At 38.1% G+C, this 11,611-nt stretch overlaps 1 protein-coding gene across 1 annotated transcript in view; it reads right to left on the bottom strand.

Moving 5' to 3' along the window:
* Nucleotides 1-2,295: 2,295 nt before the first annotated feature.
* Nucleotides 2,296-11,611, bottom strand: part of LOC140934491 (hemicentin-1-like) — an 89,108-nt gene continuing 79,792 nt past the window's right edge. The window contains exons 9-13 of the mRNA XM_073384107.1: nucleotides 8,643-8,681; nucleotides 8,257-8,547; nucleotides 6,239-6,613; nucleotides 3,754-3,807; nucleotides 2,296-3,612 (exon numbers count right to left, since the gene is read on the bottom strand). Of these exons, the coding sequence (XP_073240208.1) occupies nucleotides 3,365-3,612; nucleotides 3,754-3,807; nucleotides 6,239-6,613; nucleotides 8,257-8,547; nucleotides 8,643-8,681 (1,007 nt within the window). The 3' untranslated portion in view covers nucleotides 2,296-3,364. The remainder of the gene's footprint in view (nucleotides 3,613-3,753; nucleotides 3,808-6,238; nucleotides 6,614-8,256; nucleotides 8,548-8,642; nucleotides 8,682-11,611) is intronic.

Below are 11,611 nucleotides of genomic sequence, written 5' to 3'. Positions count from 1 at the left end.
ACACTGCTTAATCATGACGGCTTTGGAAGAAACTGAATATATTGCGCTTCGCGATTTTGCAAAATCGCTGCGGGAATTAAAAAAATTTTCTTCCAAAAAAGCGTTTTCACGCTTCTTTCTCTAGTCAATTATCTCGTTTGCCTCGTTTTCTAAAGGTCCTTGAGAACAGAATAAGACAATATTTTATTACCGACAACCTAAAAACCTTATTTTTGACCAGATCGAAACAAAACTGACCTCTGAAATGGAAGAAGAAAAGCCTTTTATTTTTGCCGGCTTCCGTCGGCCCGCCGACGCGATCGTGTCTGTTTTGCTTTCATATGATGACGTTTTCCTGACATAAGGGTGTCGGGAGAAACACCTCGCGCTGATCATACGTGACAAAATCCGCCGCGCCTAAACTAATTAAGAAAAGTCTCCTCGAAAGCTCCATACAATTCCTTATAACAAAATTATAAGGAATTGTATGGAGCTCTCCGGGATACTTACAGTGCAAGCCCTTTGTGTCCCCTCATGTTTAGAAAGTCTCTAAGTGCCCGAACATGAACAGTAGCATTTAAAGGCGTTGTGTTCACTTCTTAAGTACCCCTTATGTAGTTGTGAACATAATTAATTTTAATGTTTTTGCCTCGTCTGACGGTCTCGAAAACACCGGGCACCGTGCCCAAATTCTGCCAAGGTTACGTAAAAAACAGTGTCTTTTACGTTAGAGTAGCGTATCACTGCCTTATCCCAAGGGGTGCTGGAGGAAGGACAAAACATGGACCCTGGGTCTAAGGCCCCTGTTTTGGACCGTGCGTGGACCTGGCTAATTTTATTAACCCGAAAAACAGATCAAGAAGAAATTATAGGTAATAAAGTAGAAATAAACAATGCGGCAGCGAAAAGGAAAATCTCTCGAAGACACTATAGTGAGACCCACAGCTATTAAAAAAGAAATGTTTATTGACAGGTGTCTTGTTTGCCTGTCAACACCTTTTGAAAATTATTTCATTATTCATTTATCTTAGTTCATAATTATGTCAAATTATGTTTTTTTTGTTCTTTCTTACCCTTGGCACGTGTTTTTCAATGTTTGTTTACATTTGCGCTCGTTTCCGCTTCGTGCTGATTGGCGGAAATCTGACAGCTAAGTCGACGTTGAGCTACGGGGGAATTGGACGTGGTGAATTCAAATTCCAGAGACGTAGTTGCAAGCTCTCCTTCCTTTACCCGCCCTGCCGCCAGAGCGCCCCGGAGAGCTTGGTCGCAGGCTAACGATTTTGACCTATGTAAGGCCTGTAAGGTAATCCGGAATCTGGAATCCTAGCCTGTGCTTTGGAATCCGTAATTAAGCTCAAGGCATCCGACTGGAACTTGGAATCTAAGTTCCACTGACAAGGAGTGCTAGAGTCCAGTTTATCATGAAATCCGGAATCCACAGCAAAGTTTCCAGTGTCCAAGACTGTCTTTGATTACCTTGCAAGGGGTGACACGGTCCCTTGGCAGTTCTTAACTTTAACACCTCGGGGACAGAAGAAAAAGGCCGTTTTAGAGAGGTGGCCATTCTAGAGAGGTTTAAAGACTCCAAATAAGAGTCATTATTATTCATTCAAAATGTTTCCCCGATTCTGATTGGCTAAAAGCCTGATAATTCACCATACCCAGCTACTGATAACCAAATTTGGAAGAATTAATGAACCGATAACGTCAACAGTGCACCTTCAAGGAAGGTTAATGCACCGTTAACCGAGAAGACTTGGGGACGAGGTTGAGTTTTTTTCATTGTGAAAACAAAAATGGCGGACATTTCACTGGTTTCAATAACAAGAACTAGGCAAAATAATAGCTAAAAACATGGCAAAAACAGCAAGAAGACAACTTGAAGAACGACATCTGCTATTTGGAGAATATTTGCGGAGCTGACTAACCCTAAACGTGCACTACCGAAGATGAACTTAACATTTATGGAGCTAAGCATGTTTTAGCTATGTTTTTAAACTAGAAATTATTTTAAATGAATAATAAAAAAATTATTGAATTCGGCTTTCGTATCAAATGAACAATTAATGGAGATAATTCTTCATGAGATACACAGCCTCATTCATTAAATAAATTGTTAAATGTATTGACTGTCCGCCTGAAAAAGTGGCCGTTGTGGAGAAGTGACCGTTAGTGGAGGTTCAACTGTATTTCAAACACATTTTTGAGAGAATTATAAAGAGAAATCAAGCATCAAGAGGGAGAAATAAGGGTCATTTTTGTAAAGGGTACTAGGTCTAATGATATAAAGATTTACTTTCAAATGAAAAGGTGTATTTTCATATTTTATTTTATTACAGTGTAACAAGGGTGATTGGTGTGTTACAAGCCAGCCTTGCTAAATACTACGCTGTAAATTAAACTTGCAGATCTGTTTCAGCACAGGGCGTCTATACTCACAAGAGCCTACTGGAAGCCAAGTTAAAAGGATTTGTATGGAAATTTATCGTAAGATCAATAGAACGGTTAAAATAATGTACATAGACAGCTAATAAAGTATACATACCTTATAAAGAATGGTTTCTGTGTTGTTTTCTTACTGTTTCCTGCTCTTAGCTATAAACGCCACTAGTTAGCAAGTTAATAGCTTTTTACAGTATGTGCATTTTAACCTTTTTATCAATCTTACGATAAATTCCCATACAAATGGACTTATCATTTGGTATCTGTCCAGTGGGCTGTTGTGAGTCTGGGTACCCTGTGGTACAGTCGCCAAAACTAAAAGCCAGTTTTAATAACCTGCAGGTCTCAGTCTAACTTAGTCTCTTCTGGAGCCATTTAAATTTGAGCACAGTTCACCAAAAAAGCCCCATCACATGTCAATTCCGGTCGACGCTAGGGCTCATTTCACCCCTTGGGTGTAAAATCAGTCCTAAGTAATTGGACTGCATTGGCAGCTGCATATTGGCCCTTATTAAGGGAGCCAGCCACAATAATGGTTGGGTATTTTACTCAACGAAACGACCTCAATAATTTTTAGGGCTAAAAACGATCTTTTTTATTTACAGTGTTTAGTGAGGACAGTAGTCAATGAAAAAAGAGGTGCAGTAACTACAGATGAGCATCGTTAAAATTGCGTTTACCCAACTAATATCAGGGGCGCAACAACTATTTCTGTAAAATAACTGTTCGAAGCAGCAAGTATTGCCCAAAAAGTTACGAGGGATTTTGGGAGGTTCTATTTTCAAAGACCTCCTTACAATTTAGATATTACGACAAAGGGGTGTCCTAGAATCTTCTAACAAAGTACATTCGGCTAGTCCATGTGTTCGAACTTCCCACTAATATATTGCGGGATGCACAACTGTAACTGTAACTGTGAATCTTCATAATTAATTGAATTTCATTTGAAAGCTGGAACAACGACGTACTCATTCCGCGCGTCGTATCGTGGTCGAAGCGAGGCTATAGCAGGTGGCGATGAGGCCCGAGTTTTCTTAAGCTTCCAGCAAAACCAAACAGGAACGGTGATAACAGTGATAATCACAGTTACCAAAAGTCCAATCAAGAGCCAGGGGTATCTTAAACCATCAATCCAACTTTTCTTCTCTGCAGGCCTCTCTCTTTTCTGACCACCAGCTTCGTTCGAATCTGTTCAAGACAGAAAATAGAACTTATAAGGACTTCAATACTTTTTCATCTCAACGGAGGTTATGCATGCATGTTTATTTGCTTGTGACCTACAATGGGTACCATAATGGCACCATTTCGACTCTTTTGAATTCAGCTAACCTGAGTTCGCTGCTAAGGTCGTGGAGGTACTTCCGTCTTCGCCACGGATTTCGTCTGCATGGAAAACAAACAATTTCTTAGTGCCCTCACGCATTACGTATTGATCTAATTTGCAGCATTGACTAGCTAATGGCCTAGCTATTCCGGTCATAAATAATAATAATAGTAATTAATAATAATAAGTAATAATAAGACCGGCCTTAAGCGGGAGTTGAAACGGATCTGGAAATTGCGCAGAGTAACTATGGTGCCAGTCATAATTGGTGCAATAATAACTGCAATAGAAACTGTCTCGAAAGGCATAGACAAGTGGTTAGCAGAGATTGGTGTCACCTGTCTTTTAGAATCATTGCAGAGAGCGTGCTTAATTACTGGGTACAGCCAGAATCCTTCGCAAAGTCTTAGACACCTAAGGTCACGGGCAGTGACTTGATGCTTAAGGGAGACTTCAGCTAGACATCCAGAAGCTGCGTTTAATGAGTTATCATCATCATCATCAATATCGTGATCATGATAATGATCATTATCATTATTACTATTATTATTATTATTATTGACGTCGAAGCTGTTGAAGGAGCCATTCAATCGGACTAGTTATGTGTTTCCTTACTTTTAAATGGCAAATATTCGTCATTAACACATTGTGAACGCTATTTAATTACCCCCTTTTTTAGTGATTTGTTTTTAGTGATTGTCTTCGTAAGAATGCAATTGACCTTGAAAATAGTTTCGTCTTTTTCTAATCGAAATGAATTGTTTTAATTCAAGTGAAATGTTCTTAATTTTGAATAATTTTTGTTTAATGTAATGAATTTTTTTCTAATCAAAACTAAGTGTTTTTTTGACGAAAGGAATTGACTGTAAATAGTCTTTCGACGAAATAGTTTTTTTTAAGTGAATTAATTGTAAATAAGATTTTAATACTTAAGATTGTTATCAATAGAATTATTATTATTATTGAATTATTATTATCATTATTATCATCATTATAAACTATAACGATATAAAAGGAGGGAGAGATGCTGGGATATTGAAAAAGACCCTCAACTAATTAATTTGGTATAGACTAACGAGAGTTGGGTAGATTACAATGGAACCTCCCTATTAAGAGGACCTTTAAGGTTCAGAACCTTAGAGGTTCACGTTATTGCTAGAAAACTGAAAACTGTTCCCCCAACAGCGCTCTTGCTCTCATCAAACAATAAAAATCACTAACTTCTGACCGGGCAATATTGCCCAAAGACTATGACGTTAGACGAGAAAGGTGAGTTTCCACTGCCGCGTAATTTTTACCGCGTAAATAAAATAGAGGCAATGTATTCAAGGTCGCGCTTAAATGTAAAAGTTGAATGACCTTCCATACATTGCCTCTACAGTGGAAATCCACCCTTGTGTTGGGTTTTATAAATTTGCACTCTGACGTAGAAGTTTTTCTTTGTTGGCTACAGCTTTTTCAAACAAACGATGTCGGAAGAAGAGCAGCTAGAAAACCTGTAAGTCATGAGTAGTAGTAGTACTGGTGGATAGTTTCAATCCTTCTTTCGCCAGTAAAACTGAAATCACTCCACTAACTTCGCGACGCCACCGTTTGTGTACTTGAGAAATGCCGTCTGAGGAACAGAAATATCTGTAGAAATTCCATACTGTTGACGTATCATTAGCCAGAATTGGGTGTTGCTTTTGATTGGTCATGCGGGGGGAAAATTTTCTTCAACTAATCAGAAGCGCCATTACACAGATCTGCATAGGTAGTGATACGTCACAAGTGTGGAATTTCTGTCCTCGTTTCTCCGACGTAATTTCGCGAGCAAACCTGTTTTCCCAGGCTAACCGATGACTATATATGGTTTACTAGATGTAAGACTGTTTTGTTTTGCTTCCGACGTTTAACGTTTATCAAAATAGCTGTATAATTATGATAAATAACTTAATCTCAGTGATTTTGCTTCTGTTTTCAATGCAATTTTTGTGCAGAAAAATACGAAAAATTCACTTTTTGCTGAAAATAGCTCTGTGGCTAGACCTCATGTCACCAATAACGGCTATCTCGTAACCATGGCAACAGGGTGTCATTGACGAGTGTGAAAATTCTGTCTTACTCTCTATGAAAATATCTGTCTGTTCAAAAGTAAATTTTAATACTCATTTTCAAAATTAAATGATTATGCTTTACGCCTTGCTTTGCCAAGAGAGTATCTCGAAACTCAGGCCGTACAGGAGCCCATCGTAGGCTACTAGCCGTATATGAATGTATACTGAGAAGAAAATAGCATATAGTTAGAGCGTTCTTTAAAAGAGTTACAGTAAGAATTAATTTCATGAAGTTATCCTATTTGTTTTTAATGAGAAGCCATTACTAAATTCACACGACGGAGCTAGGCCCGTCGGGAGTTGAATTGCTGCTGGGGAAGGATTAGATAGATTAAGTTTCGCTTGTTTGACGGTTTTTTTTTTTTCATAATTACGATTACGGACAACCACTTACCAATCTTTTCGCGAACTATTATGTAAGCGTTCCCCATAGAATAACCAAAAATGTTGCTCGCACTGCAAGTGTACTTTCCTTCACTTTTCTTTGTAACGTTTTCCAAAGTCAAAGTGACTTCATGGAAAGCTTGCCTGTTTTTCTTAGTGGGAAGGCTATTAATGGAAGCTTGCTGGTTCTGTTTTATGACTTCATACTGAAATTTGTTGCCTTCAGTGCTGTTACCAGAGCTGTTGAAATGCAATGGAAACCATCGTAGCCACTGGAAATGAGGCATAGCATGACTATATACCCTGCATAGCAACGTGGCCCTTTCGCCAACAAAAGCAGTTGCGTTTATCATCGGAACGAAAACTGGCTTGGCACGGATTCGTTCTATGTTTACGAAAGAGAAAAAAAAAATGGTCATACTATGAGAGTATCGTTGAAGTAATGACAAGCTGAATGACTACATGTGTATATATGCACAATAGACTCGACTGAAGGAGTGTCCAAAATGAAACGCCCAGATTTTTCTTCCAATTCGCCATGGGCTGTAAATGCTTGTGAATCTGAATTACACAATCATGTAAAAGTGAAGTCATTTTGCAGACACATGCCCTTTTTTTCACAAAATCGAATTGCTTCAATTTTGAAGTGTTAATTTTACATTGTTTTTAAGTAAGTAAGTAAGTAAGTAAGTAAGTAAGTAAGTAAGTAAGTAAGTAAGTAAGTAAGTAAGTAAGTAAGTAAGTAAGTAAGTAAGTAAGTAAGTAAGTAAGTAAGTAAGTAAGTAAGTAAGTAAGTAAGTAAGTAAGTAAGTAAGTAAGTAAGTAAGTAAGTAAGTAAGTAAGTAAGTAAGTAAGTAAGTAAGTAAGTAAGTAAGTAAGTAAGTAAGTAAGTAAGTAAGTAAGTAAGTAAGTAAGTAAGTAAGTAAGTAAGTAAGTAAGTAAGTAAGTAAGTAAGTAAGTAAGTAAGTAAGTAAGTAAGTAAGTAAGTAAGTAAGTAAGTAAGTAAGTAAGTAAGTAAGTAAGTAAGTAAGTAAGTAAGTAAGTAAGTAAGTAAGTAAGTAAGTAAGTAAGTAAGTAAGTAAGTAAGTAAGTAAGTAAGTAAGTAAGTAAGTAAGTAAGTAAGTAAGTAAGTAAGTAAGTAAGTAAGTAAGTAAGTAAGTAAGTAAGTAAGTAAGTAAGTAAGTAAGTAAGTAAGTAAGTAAGTAAGTAAGTAAGTAAGTAAGTAAGTAAGTAAGTAAGTAAGTAAGTAAGTAAGTAAGTAAGTAAGTAAGTAAGTAAGTAAGTAAGTAAGTAAGTAAGTAAGTAAGTAAGTAAGTAAGTAAGTAAGTAAGTAAGTAAGTAAGTAAGTAAGTAAGTAAGTAAGTAAGTAAGTAAGTAAGTAAGTAAGTAAGTAAGTAAGTAAGTAAGTAAGTAAGTAAGTAAGTAAGTAAGTAAGTAAGTAAGTAAGTAAGTAAGTAAGTAAGTAAGTAAGTAAGTAAGTAAGTAAGTAAGTAAGTAAGTAAGTAAGTAAGTAAGTAAGTAAGTAAGTAAGTAAGTAAGTAAGTAAGTAAGTAAGTAAATAAGTAAGTAAGTAAGTAAGTAAGTAAGAACTTTATTATAATGTCGAGGTCGCCAGCATATATAGACAGGGCTGTCAATAAGGGCCGGTAGCCGGACAAAACCGCCGGCTAGTTAACCATCCTTGGCCTGCTGCCATCATCTCCTTCTACCATAACTGCTAGAGTATGACTCTCCTGCCCTCTCCTGTAGGCAGGAGAGTCATGTTAAATGCTCCCTCCTCTCGTACCTTGCATTCCCGGCTCCAGCCGCCTTTTTGGCTTCCTCCCTTTAGCCGTTTTTCTTTTCGATTGCGAAATATAAAGCATCACTGCATAGTTCCTCCCTAATTCTCCCGCTTCCCACACTTATAGAACTCCCAACTCCTGCCCTTTCCTCTCTCGCCTCCCCTATCTCTCCCTCCCCAAGCAATGAAGCTTCTGACAAGAGGGGTTGTGGCTGTAGTTCATGCGAGTCAAAGCAATACCTTACCATGCACGTCAACATAGTATGAATGGTTGATCCACCCAAGATGGTTACTGACGTTACAGGTGTATCTTCCAGTATCTGACGGTACCACGTCCTTTAAACGCAACACATACTTTCCATCCAAGTATAGGAAACGACCTCTTCTCTCGTTAAAGGGGTTTCCGTTCTTGTACCATGCTATCGTGGGGTGAGGATATCCTTTAGCGGAACAGTCAAGTTTTACTGAGTTACCGACCGGTAGGGCTAACAGTTCCTTTTGTAGCCTGAGTTTTGACACAGTAAACCTCGGGGCCGCTGTAAGAAGAAAGCGAAGGGTGTTTGTGTTAAAAGAGAAACCATTGCCTGCTTGTTAAGCTATAAGGAAGTGCCCTACTCGTTGCTATTCTTACCTGATGTTAAATTCCTGTTCACTGTAGGTGTAGGCAGCACTTTAAACAACAACAACAATTAAACAAAAAAGAATAATCATAGTCAGAAACTTCAAAACAATTTCAAAGAGTCAAAGCGACTAACAAAACTGCCATCACAATACTAGAACCGACGCAAGCAGCCGGCAGCGCAAGATCTTGTCTGTATTTTAATTACAACGACAACAACTCCAGCATTTTGTTGGACAAATTACTCTCAGTCGTTTTTGGGAAGAAATAACGTACCAAAACTACCGAGAGTTGCTTGCGTTTGAGAGCTAAAAGATTTCCTCCTGTATATATGGCTGCGGGGAAGAGGGGAGATCGTAGGCTTCGCCTCGTCTTTGCCAACAGTGTGGCATAGACGAGTTCAAACACCATATTGCATTTAAGGTTTATCGGCATTCATCATGCCCTCCCATAAAGTATATGCAAATAAGGCATAAGCTAAGCCAAAACTTACAGTGCGGGGGCTTTCCATTCAACCCAAAATTCCGGACATTTTGGTTTGGTTCGACTGGAATATTCGGGTGAACCTCTTTGACCTTTCTGGTCATTTCAGTCGGTGGGACCGAAAAGTCCCTTTCCATTTGACAAAATTGTTGTCCCCTGTACCGCTCTGTGGCATCCTGTTGACAAGAACAATAACAAAACGCGCGGTGGCTTGGGTCGGGTCTTTGCAACCGGAATGTACCGTTCCATTGGGCCCGTGGAATTTCCGAAATTTGAAACTGAAATTTTTGCTCAATGGAAAGCGACCTGCGACTACTCTAACCGGGGCCACTTAGACAAAGTTGACCAATTGGATTACAGGAAAATAACAATACATTCCGAGAAAGTTAGTTGTCAGTAATAATTACCAGGAAACGAAATAAACAACATGGATCGAAATCAACCAGTCAAAACATCAGGGGCACCCAACGAGGATATAGTTCAAAACCATTTAACATAGCATTGTTGAACGTATTTCAGTATTTAAACGGTAGATATAGGCATATTTTTATCCCCTAAAAACTTTTCATCTGTTCGGATTTCCTAGCTGAAAGTCTAGTGATCCGAAAATTATAGGGATCAAAACTTACCTTTTCGAAAATTTCAGCCAGGAAAAGGCTCCCGAACATTCTAGGTGGCCTTTTTTAGGGTAAATATCCGTTTAAAATGGGTAATTATACCATTTTGAAGATCTTCGAAAATCCTAGGAGAGGCAGGCAAGCAAGAAATTTTACAACAAATGTTCCGAAAATTCTAGTTCTCAAATCGTCTTCCGAACAGATATTTTCCCGAAAATTGCCGTTGGGTGCCCCTGAAACATGAACTTTTGAACGCGCTGAACAAAGCCGGTGTCTCCTGAGAGGTCTGTTAGAGTGATGAGGGAGGCGAAAAGCGTAAACGTTACTAATAATTTTGGCTTGACCTCCCATGTAGTTTTAAAGCACGGCAATGGTAGCAAAGAAATTGCTAGTAGATCACGAAATAACAGCTTGTGTCAAACAAGTAATGTCTTCTAAGTGCTTAGGGGGCAGTCTGGTTAAAGCCGTTATTTCTGGTTGATTTCTACCCTTTCTCTTAACATTAAATATCTAGCCAAGATTTGATTCAATCAAAAAGTGACTCAATTAAGTTACAGTCCTTAGTTCAATAATTATTTATGAATTTTTTGATGTTTTTAATGTCTAAAATTTAGAGGAGAGGGGGGGATGTTTGAAATTTGGAGAAAAAGGGAAGATATTGGATTTGGGGGTTGTTAAAAATTGAAATATGAAACAAATAATTAGTAGCAGACAATTACCAGATTGGTCAACTAAGTCTAAGTGCCCGTGTTACAGTAGTCACACTGTAAAGCAAGGTGGCTCACCTGATATACTTGATATAAATATGCCCTGATAACCTGGACTGAATAATGAGGAAAACAAGAATACCTTGTCATTCCCCACCCCACCAAAACAAACAGCCAACCCACAAACACACGCTTGGTAAAATTTGGAATATCAGTACTTTTCGTTTAAACTATATTATGTCTGAGTGTAGATATCAGATGGTTTACGCGAGGGTTTTTCTGTGTCAGTCCGGGCTTTTACTTGATTTAAGCGACCGGGATCTCGGAGCCCCCACCCCACCCCCCTCTGTTACTTGAAAAGCGCTCATGATATGGCCACTAAAACTCTATAATGTACTCGAGAATAATGTACTCATCATCTCTAAGATCTAGGAATAACTTGATGGCCACAGCAAAAAACAAAAATTGATGTCATTATGATCCCACGTTTTTTTTTAAATTTTTGACAGAACCCAAATTTCATCGATTTACCGTTAAAGTGACCTTAAAAGGAAAAATACTTCGTGATAAGGTGGCTGATAAAATTAAGAAGTTAGCTAACACATTATTACCAAAAATATCATGACGCCGATATTTGCTATAAAAGAAATAACTGGAACTTTGCTTAAAATGCGTAAAAATAGAGGTTATCCTGATAGAAAATTTGATATGTGTATTCAAGAAAAAGGAACTAGAAATTTGAAATTACACTTTGGTCATTTTAAATTCATGTTTCGATCTGTTTTTCACAAATTATTCACTAAAAAACGAAACAAAACCAAATCTTTTTTTAAAGAGAAAAGCAGATTTTGAAAAATAGGCTGTCAAAATTCAGTTGCTATGTTAACATCAATTTTGACGTATACGTCACGACGGTTCTCGATAAATTTGAGGAAAACTCACTCAGTTTGGCGGTCGTAACTTGAACGGTTTTGAAGTTATTCAAATTTAAAGCGAGGGTGTCCTCTAAAGCGTCCCCCCTCCCCAGCAACGGTTTGAATAGGGTTTTGAGGTACACTACATACCGTACTTACATTCCCGGATATACAGGCGAATGTGAACAACGTTCCTCCCTCCACACTTGTTCAGAACAATAAACGAGTAAAGACCAGCGTCGTCTCTCTTGACATTCTTT

This window comes from Porites lutea, chromosome 4, assembly GCF_958299795.1.
Source record: "Porites lutea chromosome 4, jaPorLute2.1, whole genome shotgun sequence".
Lineage (NCBI taxonomy): Eukaryota > Metazoa > Cnidaria > Anthozoa > Scleractinia > Poritidae > Porites > Porites lutea.
The sequence above is the reverse complement of the archived record's forward strand: the minus strand, read 5'-3'. Positions and strand labels throughout refer to the sequence as shown.